This window comes from Miniopterus schreibersii, assembly GCF_964146895.1.
Source record: "Miniopterus schreibersii genome assembly, chromosome: 17".
Lineage (NCBI taxonomy): Eukaryota > Metazoa > Chordata > Mammalia > Chiroptera > Miniopteridae > Miniopterus > Miniopterus schreibersii.
In genome coordinates this window covers 11516807-11529436 of record NC_138117.1, presented here as the reverse complement: position 1 = coordinate 11529436, position 12630 = coordinate 11516807, and the positions used below count along the sequence as shown (strand labels likewise).

Sequence of the window (12630 nt, the reverse complement as noted above, 5' to 3'; positions counted from 1 at the left end):
GCTCCTTCTGTTTTTCTCTGCCCTCTTAAGTCACAAGTGGTTTTCTTAGGACCTGTGTATTTATTTTATAAATCTGACAGATCAATATCTTCAATTATTTTCTTAAGGCCACATTAATCATTTAAGCTTTATTTATTAAGGTATTACTTAAATGTGTTTGAAAAGAGAAAAAAAAATGTGTTTTTTTCTTTCTCCAACCTGACTTCCTTTTATGAGATCCAGCCAACCATCTGTCTTTTATAAAATATCACTTTCATAAGGCCTTTCATGATCAAAAATAACATTCATAAAAAGCTTTGCAAAATGCAATTTCTGTGCAATGAAGAAATAGGACAGGAGTGAATGTTGAGGCATTTTATCTCAGCTATCACATGTCTTCTGCATCTGAGGAAATGTTTTTGTCTCTCTTTGTATTGCTGAATTTTCTTGTTATCTGCCATGGAGTCAAGGTGGAGTTGGCTTATAATAAATAATAACTATCAGTCCTAACCAGTGACTCTTTGAAAGTAAATTGCAAAAATCTTTGTAACTATACGTTTCTGCAGACACTGACTTTGTACAATGGTCACTATAATAGCCATAGCTGTCATTTACAGAAAACTTAATGTGCCCAGCATTATGCTAGGTATTTTCCATGTATTATTGCTAATTTTTGTAATAACTCTGCAAGATAAGCATTATGACCCCCATTTTAATAATGAAAGAACTGATCGAAAAAATGTGTAACCTACATAAAACCAGAGAACTAATAAATAGAAGGACTGTGTGGAATTCCAAATAGGTCTGTCTGATTCCAAAGAATGACCTCTTTTTAAATAATGACAGCAGCAGCAATAAAATAAGTGCCAGGCAGCGTCCCAAACCAGTATTATCTCATGCATAGATTATATTTAATGGTATATAAACCTAAGTTTTCTTTAAAAATTTAACAAAAATGATTTTCATTTTTAGCAAGATGATAGGTCATCTTATTTTCTAGAAAATGCCCCTCTACTTACAACTTGAAGCTTCACGCTTCTTAGTGCTCCCCCAGGGTCTGCCAGCTAACTGCAATATGTTGGTAGGTTTATTGCAACTTAGTGTGTTTTCTTCATAGTTCCCAAAATGTGCTATGCTTCCTGTGTAAAGAAAAAATAAGTTTTATTGAGGGTCTGACTTATGCCAATCAAAACAACCAGAAGGCTATAGTACAGCCAGAATACATATTTGATATGTCTTTAAAACAGAAAGTATCATTTTAATGTTTAAATCCATTACCCAATTCACCTCTTTTTCTAATATCAGAATATTAGGGTACTTCAATTTACACTCAGAACATTTTTCCTCTTAATTAGAACTAGAAGAGCATTTATTTAAACACCCGAGTCCGCTTTCAAGTGGAGCTGCTTAAACTTATTTTACATAACTTTTGAACCAACACTGCTGTAATTACATAACCGGTCATGTAACTATCAATGAATGCTTTTCCTCCTCCAGATTTCCCCAAATCATGAAATTATCCTACTTGAAGTATTCTGGGTCACCACTGAAGTGCGCCCGTGGTTGTAGAGATCTTAGAGTTTATGAGGGAACAGAGGACATTATTTTTTTCTCTGTAAGAAACGATGCCCTTGCTTGGCTGGAAGGTTGTGCACGTGTGCTTTTTTGGTTTAGAGAAGGAAGGGCAATTCGCCAGTGTTCTGTTTTGTCTTCTTTGAAGAAGCCTTTAATAGCTCAGTTGAACTGAAGTAGATAAATAACAGCATTCTTTTCTGGAATTAGGCTGGGTGTTTCATTACAAAGAAAATAGGAAATTAAAGGTAACCAAAAAAGATTGCCAGATGCAAACCCGAACAAAGTAAAGTGTTTCTAATACTTGCTTGTATAGAGCAAGCGTGGAGTACTTGTTTGCAATTATGACTGCGCCAGGCCCTTCCCTCTGTGCAGGGGATTCTCCGATGACCTTGCGGAAGATGGGCGTTGAGCACATTAAACAGGCATGAGTGTACAATTCCAAATTGTGATTGCTCCAAGAAAAAATAGCAGGTCCTGTGAAGCACATAACAAGAAGGAATCGAACAGGGTAAAAATTAAGGAGCTTAAATGTAAGCATTCTTACCATATGAAAATGTTTTGGCATCTAAGGAATGATTTGTTTTTCCTCAATGTTATAGAATTTTTTAAAATAAAGAAATAATTGTAACACTAAATTCTACCATTTATTTTTATTCTTATATATAATCCTTACATAATTTCCTTTTTCTCACATGTGAGTATATATAGCTTCTCAGAGAAGGCATAAACATATTGTCTGTTTCCTTAGCCTATCAACTAAGAGTGTGCCAACCTCCACCTCCCGTACCCAATGCTGAAATTTTGACAGAAGATGATGAATTCGAAATAGGTAAAGTCTGTTAAATTACTTTCAAAGAAATTACAGTTAACAGAGGACCTTGCTTTAAAAGAAACAAAAATAAAGAATAGAAACAGCCTGTCTTAGACGCCCTTCCAGAGCCTCTTAGGAATGGACAGCAGTGGAAAGAAAAAAGGGAGTTTAGGCAAGAAGAAGGGATTCTGTATTTCCAGGGTGCACAATTAGAAAACAGTGTGAGAGTTTGAACCATATGACTGTATAATGTTACCATAATATTAACGTTTATTATTACACTGTTGATTTTGGTTGAGAAATGCAAGAAAATATCAATGACCAATGCAAGTCTAATCTTACTATAAAAGCAATAACTAGGAATAATTTTAATTGCTTGATGCATTTTTAATGAATGCTTTACCTGTACCAACCAGATTATTTCTTTGCTACTATTGCTTATACCCAACTGGCATGCACCAGTACAGTCTCACCGGTAGTTTACTTAGCTTCAGTTCTGATGGTCAGTGCCCCTGAGGTCCTAGTAGTTCAATATTTGAATATCAGCCCGGCTTACAGTTAACAGGATTTTTATACTGATTAAAAATTAACACGTTTCTATTGCTTTAGAAACATCTGTTAATTTTCACTTTGTTGCTCCTTTTTTTAAACAGGTGATATTATTAGGTACCAGTGCCTTCCAGGATTTACTTTGGTGGGCAATGCAATTCTGACATGCAGATTAGGGGAACGACTCCAGATGGATGGAGCACCTCCAGTTTGTCAAGGTACCAATTATTAGGATTATTTGTTTCTAAATATATATTTTATGTTGAACTCAATACCAGGAATAATTTTAACTATTTAATATTTAACAAGCAGTAATGTTTAAAGTTATACAACTCATTTATGGTATTTTTTAAAAATCCATTTCTCAATTCTAACTTTAAACATTTTGTATTCTTCCAAGTTTTAATATTTCTAATTTATCCCAAGGTCAGTGCAACTTACTTAAATTATTTTTGCTGAGAGGTGGAAAATAAGATAAATCCCTTTAAATAAAGGTTCCATTGTTGATTGCCATAAATTAAGAGTAGTTTCTGATCTAACCACTAGATTCATTAAACTTTATTGAGCACCTGTCAAGTACTAGGAGCTAAGGAAAAACAAACTATCAAAAAACAAGTTATAGATGGTCCCTACTATGAAGTCAACATAGCATAAGGGATACAACAGGGGGCTCTAGAATCATCTAGTGTGTAACTATTTATGGGGCAGGGAAAGCTTGATGGAGGCATTGCTCCCTGAGTCCTGGGTTCCAAATTACAAGGGAGACTAACTCTGTTAGAATAGAGATAGAGATGGTGCAAATGACAGATGTATATGTAGAGACACAGAAGTGAACAACAGTAGGATATGAATGACAAGGAGCTCACTCTGCTGCAAGTGCAAGAGCATGGTGGACCTTGAATGATATGCTAGCACTTGGGTGTTTGGGAATCATGTGTCGTTAATTTGTATAGCTTCTAGGATCCAGAATAATATCTAACACATAGTAACTAATTATAAATGTTGGTTAATTCAAATAAAATTAGAATTGAGTTTATCTCTTTTCAGATTTTCTTGGGTCATTTTCTTCTCTGAGGTTCATTCTGAGGAATGGAAACCTGTTTTCCTGTGCACTTTCTTTACTGTTATTATAAGCCTAAAACAAAAGTTCTGTTTATTATCTAAAATATGCTATACATAGGAATTAACATTTGATTTTCTATGTCATTGGAGTTCTTACAGGAAGAGGGGAGGATTTTCACAGGGGGCTTTTACAGCCGCAAAAAGAAAAACATGTATGGAGGTATAAACCAAAGGTCAGGTTTCTCTTTTTAGACTGAGATTGAACTGATACCATTTACTCAGTTATTTTGTAAAGATCTTAAAATAATATATAAGAAGCAAACATCTCAGATTGAAATAAAAGAATCACAAGTAAAAGCTTCTCCCCCCTCCCCCAAAAAAACAGTTTTTTGATTCAGCTGTGCTATATTCTATAGACAGTTTTTTCAAATACCTATATATTAGTTATGGCAGATTTTATTTTCAAGTTATTAACTTGATTAAAGAGTTGTTGCCATAATTCACTGCTTTACTTACTTTTTTTTATCCCTGTACTACATGGAGACTTTATAACTCAAAATATTTGTCTTTGTACCCAGAAAGTGACACATAAATAAATATATTTGGTGTTTCCAAGCCTAGCTCGTTTGAACAAACATTGGAAAACAAGGATTCTCATTAAGGCGGTGCTCTAATTATTTTGAGATATGACACTATCTAACACCAAGATGGGAGCTGTATGGTAATTGGATTAGAAAATGGCATGGGATGTATATCCAAGTCACTAACCCTCAAAGTTATGTCATCCACCCACCTTGACTCTAGTTGCTTGAATGCCCCTCATAACACTCAAAAATTGTCCCATCCTAAGCTGAAAAACTCTTTAGCCGTGAGTCACATAGGACATTTTGCTGTATGCACTTCCACTGTTCTGACGAGTGAGGGGTTTATTATACTGAGCTGAATCCTGTTTGGTATATGTTGGTTTGCTTCTGCACAATGTGAGTTGTACTGAGCCATTTCAATCATCTTCCCACATTCTACAACCTCAAAGTCTTAATTTAAAAAAAAAAGGATTTGATCATCTTGGTTACACTATCTTTCCAAAGGCAAATTTAAGTAAATGTTTGTATTATTTGTCACAATGCACAATGCTATTGATATTAACAATTAAATTTTACTAGACTTTGGAAGCCATTATATCATAATTATGTTTTTGTCAACATGTAACAAATTTTTTATATTTTGTGTGTGTATATGTATACATATACACAAAGATATACACTCATAGACATACATACACACATATATTTTTGCGGGATGTATGGCAGAGGTATTGTTATGACATAAGAAGAGCTTGTGCTTTGACTTACATTTATGGTCTGGAGATAGCATGAAGAACTGAAAGGCAACTGGTGACCCACAAATTGTGTTAAATCCTCACAATTTGGCTTAAGCACATTTCTGAGACTAGAAGTGGCCTTGCCTGGAGTGAATGCTCTAAGAGAGCAGTTTCCTGTCTGGCCTCACATCCCAAGTGGGTTAAGTTTGAGGAGAAACCACACTGAGCAACGAAGAAAAGGGGAGGGCGGAGACGCAGACGGGAGGCAGAGGGGAGAGGGCGTAGGAGATGAGGGAAGGCAGGGAAAGGGTGGGAAGACATAGAAGGACATGAATGCCGCGTCTTTTAATTATTTATCTATTTATTGTCCAGAAAAGTAAAGCATCTTCCATGTAATAAAAAAAACATGGAAACCAATACCATAAATGTTTAGGTCATTACTCTATTTTTTTGAACTGTAAGCTTAATACAAGTTGTTTCTTCTAACACATAATTCAAGGTATTGTTTCCTTTCTAGTATTGAACATGAGCTGAGTATCCAGAATTTAAAATGACGTTTCCACATAGGCCTAACACACTAACATTATTTAATCTCTCTCTCTGACAGTGCTCTGCCCTGCCAATGAACTACGGCTCGATTCCACAGGAGTCATATTGAGCCCTGGGTATCCTGACAGTTACCCAAATCTTCAGATGTGTGCCTGGAGCATTTCCGTAGAAAAGGGATATAATATCAGCATGTTTGTAGAATTCTTCCAGACGGAAAAGGAATTTGATGTTCTTCAGGTGTATGATGGTAACCATGGGTCATATTTATTGGATATTCATAAATTCAGCCCAAATACTCTATTTATTATGCATGCAGATCTTCAGTATAAAAAACTGCTTATATGATTTTATAGTATAGATATTTTTAGAGTATCAGCATCAAATTTGCTTATATGCCATATAAAATTGTAGTTTACTTGGTTATTATTTTACAAATTGTTGATTTTTTAGCTTTGAAATTAAAATATGTAAAAAAACATTTTATGTTATGTTTTAAGTTATTGTTGATGCGTTAGATTGTTGAGCAATTTTATTATATCTAATACTATTCTAAAGATATAAAAAACTAAAGATAAATTGGAACATAATTATTCAGTTGTATCTAAATTATTTTCTTTTCTTTCCAAAGGACCAAATATTCAAAGTCCAGTGCTTATTTCCCTCAGCGGAGATTATTCATCTGCTTTTAATATAACAAGCAATGGCCATGAAGTATTTCTTCAATGGTCAGCAGATCATGGCAATAACAAAAAAGGCTTCCGGATAAGATATATAGGTATGTGATACTTATAACTTCAGTACAGATCTCTCCTCCACCCTCAGTATGGTTGAGATTAAAAAGCACAGACACCAACAGTAATGAATTAGACGTGAATTTAAATCACAGTTCCTCCATTGATGATTCTTGAACAGTTTATATATCCCCTCTCTGTCTCAGTTTCCTCATTTTAAGGATAGTAATTCCACTGCTTGGTTATATGATTTTTGAAACGATTGAAAGCACTTAGGATATTTATGATTTAAATAAGTTAATTATAAATTAAACTCTGATATTTTTAATGCTTTTTTCCCCAATAGATTTGTTTCTTTTGAACTCTCACAAAATGTTAATAGTGTTGCTCAATTGTGTATATCTGGTCTATTTAAGAACTCTTTTAAATGACAAATTTAGACAAAAGATATACATACAATGGTAAAAATCTTTGTTTTCATTATTAGTCACTGATTTGTGATATTTGCTAAATATATTAAACATTGAAAGAGAAAATGATGAACATATCATTTAAAAACTTTTTTTTGAAAAAATAATGTTTTCTAGTCATTACTACTTTTCATTCAGTAATATTTAGAGAGAAATGGGCTGGAAATACTATCAACATGAAACATATTTTTCTATATGCCTTTCTGTTGATAAGATCTGATACTGAGTCAATAATTTTCTTATTAAGTGTACATAAATAGTTCTTCATTATGGTGAAGGTGGTATTTCCTTTCTTTGCCATCCTAATTCATGTCAGATGCCATGGGTATGTGCTCAATAAACTAATACTTCAGAACCAGTCAGTCATCCCTTTCTGTACAGTGTTAAGATCATGTCTCGCCAAGCCATGGGTCATTACTAATCAGTTTAACTGAAAATCACTTTCATAAACATTTAATAAACAATTGTGACACAACAGCTCTAGCATAGACTTAAATAAGTTTTGAATTTCAGTTATAAAAATATGCTCTCCAATTTCACTCATTAAGATACATTTGCATAAATATGTAATGTACAAATAAAACAATTTTTATCTATTTACTTTGATTTTAAAACCACATGACGATAGTTAGATTTTAATTTATTAACAATTTGTCTTTTACATATTAGAAGTAACTTATCACTAACATCGTTTTACTAATATGTATACAAGTTTTATCCCTCAATAGATTTCTAAAAAATGTTTTTAGGCTTTCAAAGGAGAACTGTTATAAAAAATTGAATATATTATTCAGTCACAATATATGCATCAGTCCTTAAGATTTTTCATTTTTAAATCTATGTTTCTATCATATAAACAATGTAAATGCTTTTTTATTAAAGTTGTGCTCAAAGATGGCATTTAAAAGTCAACACATTAAATTGTATTTTTAAAGACCAGAATAACTTAAAAAGAAACCATTCAAATCAAATAATTATAAACTTAGATTATGTTCTAGACTAAATCCTTATTTATGTTGATATTTATGACAAATTTGGATATGAATATAGTGAGAGCAACACTTTTAACCCCCAAAACAGCTTGACACATTGAATAACTATATATTTTTCCTTTAGAAGTGACAGATTATGACATATATATTCCAAGTCCAATCTATTTCCTACCATTTACCCCTAAAGTCTCATTTTTCTCAGATGAATACATTGAAGTTTCAAAGGTTAAATGGATTCTGCCAGGCTGAATATTCTCAAAGTACATATATATGAAAAAGCCATTTGACATTATCTTGTGACATTTCAGGCTCCAGGAGATGAAAAAAGTTTTTTATTTTATTGGCATTTTTTTTTTATCACAATATGTAAACACTCCTGACAGCATGGAAACTAATAAAATGGGAGAAAGGATTATGGAATGTGAGGGATTTTTTTTAGACATCAACCAAAATTAAAGGCATGATCTAACATGATATAGATGTCTGGAGATAACTTCAAAGTGACATGTAAACAACATGGTCTAAAATATCCCTCTCAAGGCTATGACATGTAGGCCCTTCAAATGACAGGAAATACGGCTTCCAAAATTCACTGAAATATTTGTAGGGCTTTTGAACCCCTAGGGTGTTAAGAAAATATGACATTTTAATTTAGAAGGCATCTTTGGTGACAATAAGAATTAAAGGGAGAAAGGCCAGAGATAGTTATGCCTCATAAAAGTTATGTCAGTAGATTGTCAAGAAGATAGGAAATAAGACAATGTTCATATGAAACAAAATTTGCATAGATGGCCTATTTTTAAGTACCGGTATTCACGTATAGATTTTTATAACTCTGGCTTGTAAAGAATCGCTGATTTGTTGATTATACAGTGATACTTTTTCTCTTTTGGAAAGCTTTCTACTGTAGTACGCCAGAATCCCCACCTCACGGATACATCATCAGCCAGACGGGTGGGCAGCTCAATAGCGTGGTGCGCTGGGCCTGTGACCGAGGATTCCGGCTTGTTGGGAAAAGCAGTGCCGTGTGCAGGAAGTCCGCCTACGGCTACCATGCATGGGACGCCCCTGTCCCTGCTTGTCAAGGTAAAGTACTTGACTCAAGAAAAGATACGCACATTAATAAAAGATTAACCCTTTTTATTTTTTTTATTTGAATCACTGTAATTTCCAAAGATGTGGATATTCAGAAGCATTTTATAGATGCCTCTCATGAAAATAAGGCTTAAAAACATAGAATGATAGCACAGTGGGCATGGCTCAGTGGTGAGCATCCACCTATGAAGCAGAAGGTCAGGGTTAGATTAGGAACTCAGGACACATGCCTGGGTCACATCCCCAGTAGGGGGCGTGCAGGAGGCAGCTGATCAATGATTCTCATCATTGATGTTTCTCTCTCGCTCGCTCTCTCCCTCTTCCTCTCTCTGAAACCAACAAAAAAATATTAAAGAAAAAAAATAGAGTAATAAATTTGAGGAGAATTGGACACATTGTTTTAAATTCTTCATTCGTTGTAATGTGATTTATGCCTTTACTCTATCCACTGTTATACATACTTTGCTCCTACATCTACCATTTCCATTATTTTGCTGTAAGAAAATGATTGACCCTGAGCTGGAGACTGTGTTCCTGTGGAGTCTGCAGAAAGAACAGAGAGGATAGGAGAGGGCAAGTTAACTGAGAGCTTTCACTCTGAGTATGCAAAAATGTACTCTCAGAGCAACAAATTGAAAAGAGGAAAACGTAGCTAAACACCACATTATTTCCTCTTCGCTGTTCAGCTAACTCAACAGAGGCATGTCTTTTCATTTATATTTTGTTAAAAATTGAGGCGCTGTCTGAGCACTGCATCCTGCTATAGCAAACAGAATGACAAGCTACTTAACAAATGACACACTTTCAGAACTTTGGACTAGGTCTTGTTTTAAAAAGTAGTTGAGTCTCTTACTAGGCATAGTCATAAAGACAAATTCAGCATCAAGAAAATCTTATGTGACTAGAATTTGAATATTTTAAAATACTTAACATATCACATTATTTTGTCAATATGAAATTTAATTTTATATTTGATTCAGCCTACCCAGAATGTGAAGGTGTATATCACAACTATGAACCCTCACATTAAAAAAATGCATAGCACTCTTAGTTAATAAATAATGGTTCTTACCCCTAATCTGCTTAAAGAAGGTGATTTTTATAAAATAAATAAAATGTAAAATAGATCAATTAAAATTTAAAATTAAACAACAGCAAGTTAAAATGAGCAGAGAATAGATATTACCTGACGTCCAAAATGGCTTTACATAACAAACTGTGGTTTCTAATTCATGAAAATATAACTCTCATAGCCATGTTTAAATAAATGAGAAATGAAAGAACTATTGTTTCTTTGTTTTATTGATGCAGAAAACATCAACCGCTTATTAGAATTCTGGGAAGTCTCATAACCTTACTGGATTGCAAGCACTGTAGGTGCTGAATTCATGTAGAATATATTTTAATAAATGTGAAAATCTACTTTCCTTTGACCAGTGAACAACAGGAGTATTTACCAATTCTTAGTATTAAATAATTTCTTGGAACTGGTTTGGGAAAAAATCTTTGATCTCATATTATTAGAATCATGGGAATTTAAAATATATATAATAACCTCTAAATCATATATATACTTCCTTGGTTAAATTTATTCCTAGGTACTTTATTATTTTTTGGTGTGACTGTAAATGGTATTGTTTTCTTAGTTTCCCTTTCTGATAGTTCATTATTGGTATATAAAAATGTAACCGATTTCTGGATATTGATTTTGTATTCTTTACAGAATTTATCAGTTCTAGTAGTACGTGGGTGGAGTCTTTAGCGTTCTCTATGTATAGTACCATGTCATCTGCTATTCACATAATGCAAATTTTTGTCTTGTTCCAAGTTTTTTTTTACATTCTTTATTTTTATTCTTCTTGTCTCCTCAGCTTCCTGTACATCCTCACATATAGTTACTTGAGCAACAATGTGAGCACAGTTATAGGTAGAAAATTCAGTCTGCTATCTCTGTTAGGATGTGGCGTGGTGTTCTGCTTCTTTGTGTGCAGGTCAGATAGCCATTCATGGATTCACTGCCCCTCCATTTCAGGAACTGAACCGCTTTCATCTCACTATACAATTCAGTATTACACAGTGTTATGTAGAAACTGTCACTTTGTGCTCCCTGCCTTACTTTTAATTTGTGTTTTTTTTCTGAGAGTTCTGTAGAGAAACTGCTTTGTCAACCACTCAGTGATGATGGTTCTGAACTCGGTTCGTTTTCTTTTTTTTTTTTTTTAGCTGAGAAGTTAAACTGTGAGCTCTCCACAGTCACAGCTGTCTTTTCATTTTAGCATGTTGTCATTTTTTCAGTTCTAAAATGTGCATTGTCCATGAACACAGACAATTGGGTGGTAAAGGCCTGGGGTGAGGTGTGAACCAGGTGGTGGGGGGCAAGGGGGAAAAAAGAGGTACATCTGCAATACTCTCAACAATAAAGATTAAATAAATTAATTAATAAATAAAATAAAAATAATAGAATATAGCCATTTTCTACTAAACATATATACAGAACCTATACTATTTTACCTCTATTTTCTTTTTACTTTGATATAAGTTCAACCTGTACTACTCTACAATGTATGGTTAACTTTTTAAAAGATCAGTTAATATACAATCTTTGGTTTTGAAATTTCCAGAAGTCCTAAGTAGAAATTAAAACATTACTTTAACAGACATCAGGAAAACGTTTATGTTTTTAACACTTATTTTGGAGGTTCTGTATTTACATAGTAGAGATAATATAATTATATAGGATTGCTTATATAATTTAGTCAGTGTTACTGCTTTTCTGTTCATAATTTGTAGGTTATCGAATCGTAAAAGAGCAAACTGTTCACTAGTAGGGAGTCTCCCATTCAGTTTTGAGAATTTCACATAGATTTCACTAAGATTCTTTCACTTTATAGGCAATTCACATGGATTAATTAAAATTAAGCAATTTAGTGGTAGGTTTTATAAGAGAAGTAGAAACAATTTTATGTTGAAATGGTAGATAAATGGAACACAGCATTTGTAAATATTCAAACTCAGCTTATGTCTTTTTGTTTTTCATTTCTTTCGATATGAGAAAAATATAGTTATAAGTCTAGAATTTTTGTGTGAAACCTATAAGAATAGATGTTTCAAAACTCAGACATTTTCTGATTTTATATAGATAATATACAGTAATATACCAAATACTGCATAATAACTTCAGCTGGTCCTGGGGCTATACTCACATCCTATTTTTTTTTTTCTTCAGAGATGTGTATAAATACTTACACATATCTGAATATGATATAAAAGGTACAACTGATCTAACTTTATTTAGGGTATTGCTACCAAATGTATTCTTAGAATAGTTGTGTTTTTGTTCTTTTTGGAGATGCAAATTGTGTACTTGTAGAGCAAAGAAGGAAAACAACTGATCATAGGGCATGTCTTTATACTCATTTTGAGTTAATAAAATGTGAAACTATCTTATATACAATAACTATTTAAATATAAAATTTTAACTGTAATTATTACATCA

At 33.3% G+C, this 12630-nt stretch overlaps 1 protein-coding gene across 1 annotated transcript in view; it reads left to right on the top strand.

Annotated features, from left to right (window-relative positions):
* Positions 1-12630, top strand: part of CSMD3 (CUB and Sushi multiple domains 3) — a gene marked incomplete at its 5' end in the record, with an annotated part of 553604 nt that overhangs the window by 489306 nt on the left and 51668 nt on the right. Inside the window, 5 exons of the mRNA XM_081116493.1 lie at positions 2303-2383; positions 3019-3132; positions 5905-6093; positions 6475-6621; positions 8937-9125. Coding sequence (XP_080972619.1) covers positions 2303-2383; positions 3019-3132; positions 5905-6093; positions 6475-6621; positions 8937-9125 — 720 coding nt within the window. The remainder of the gene's footprint in view (positions 1-2302; positions 2384-3018; positions 3133-5904; positions 6094-6474; positions 6622-8936; positions 9126-12630) is intronic.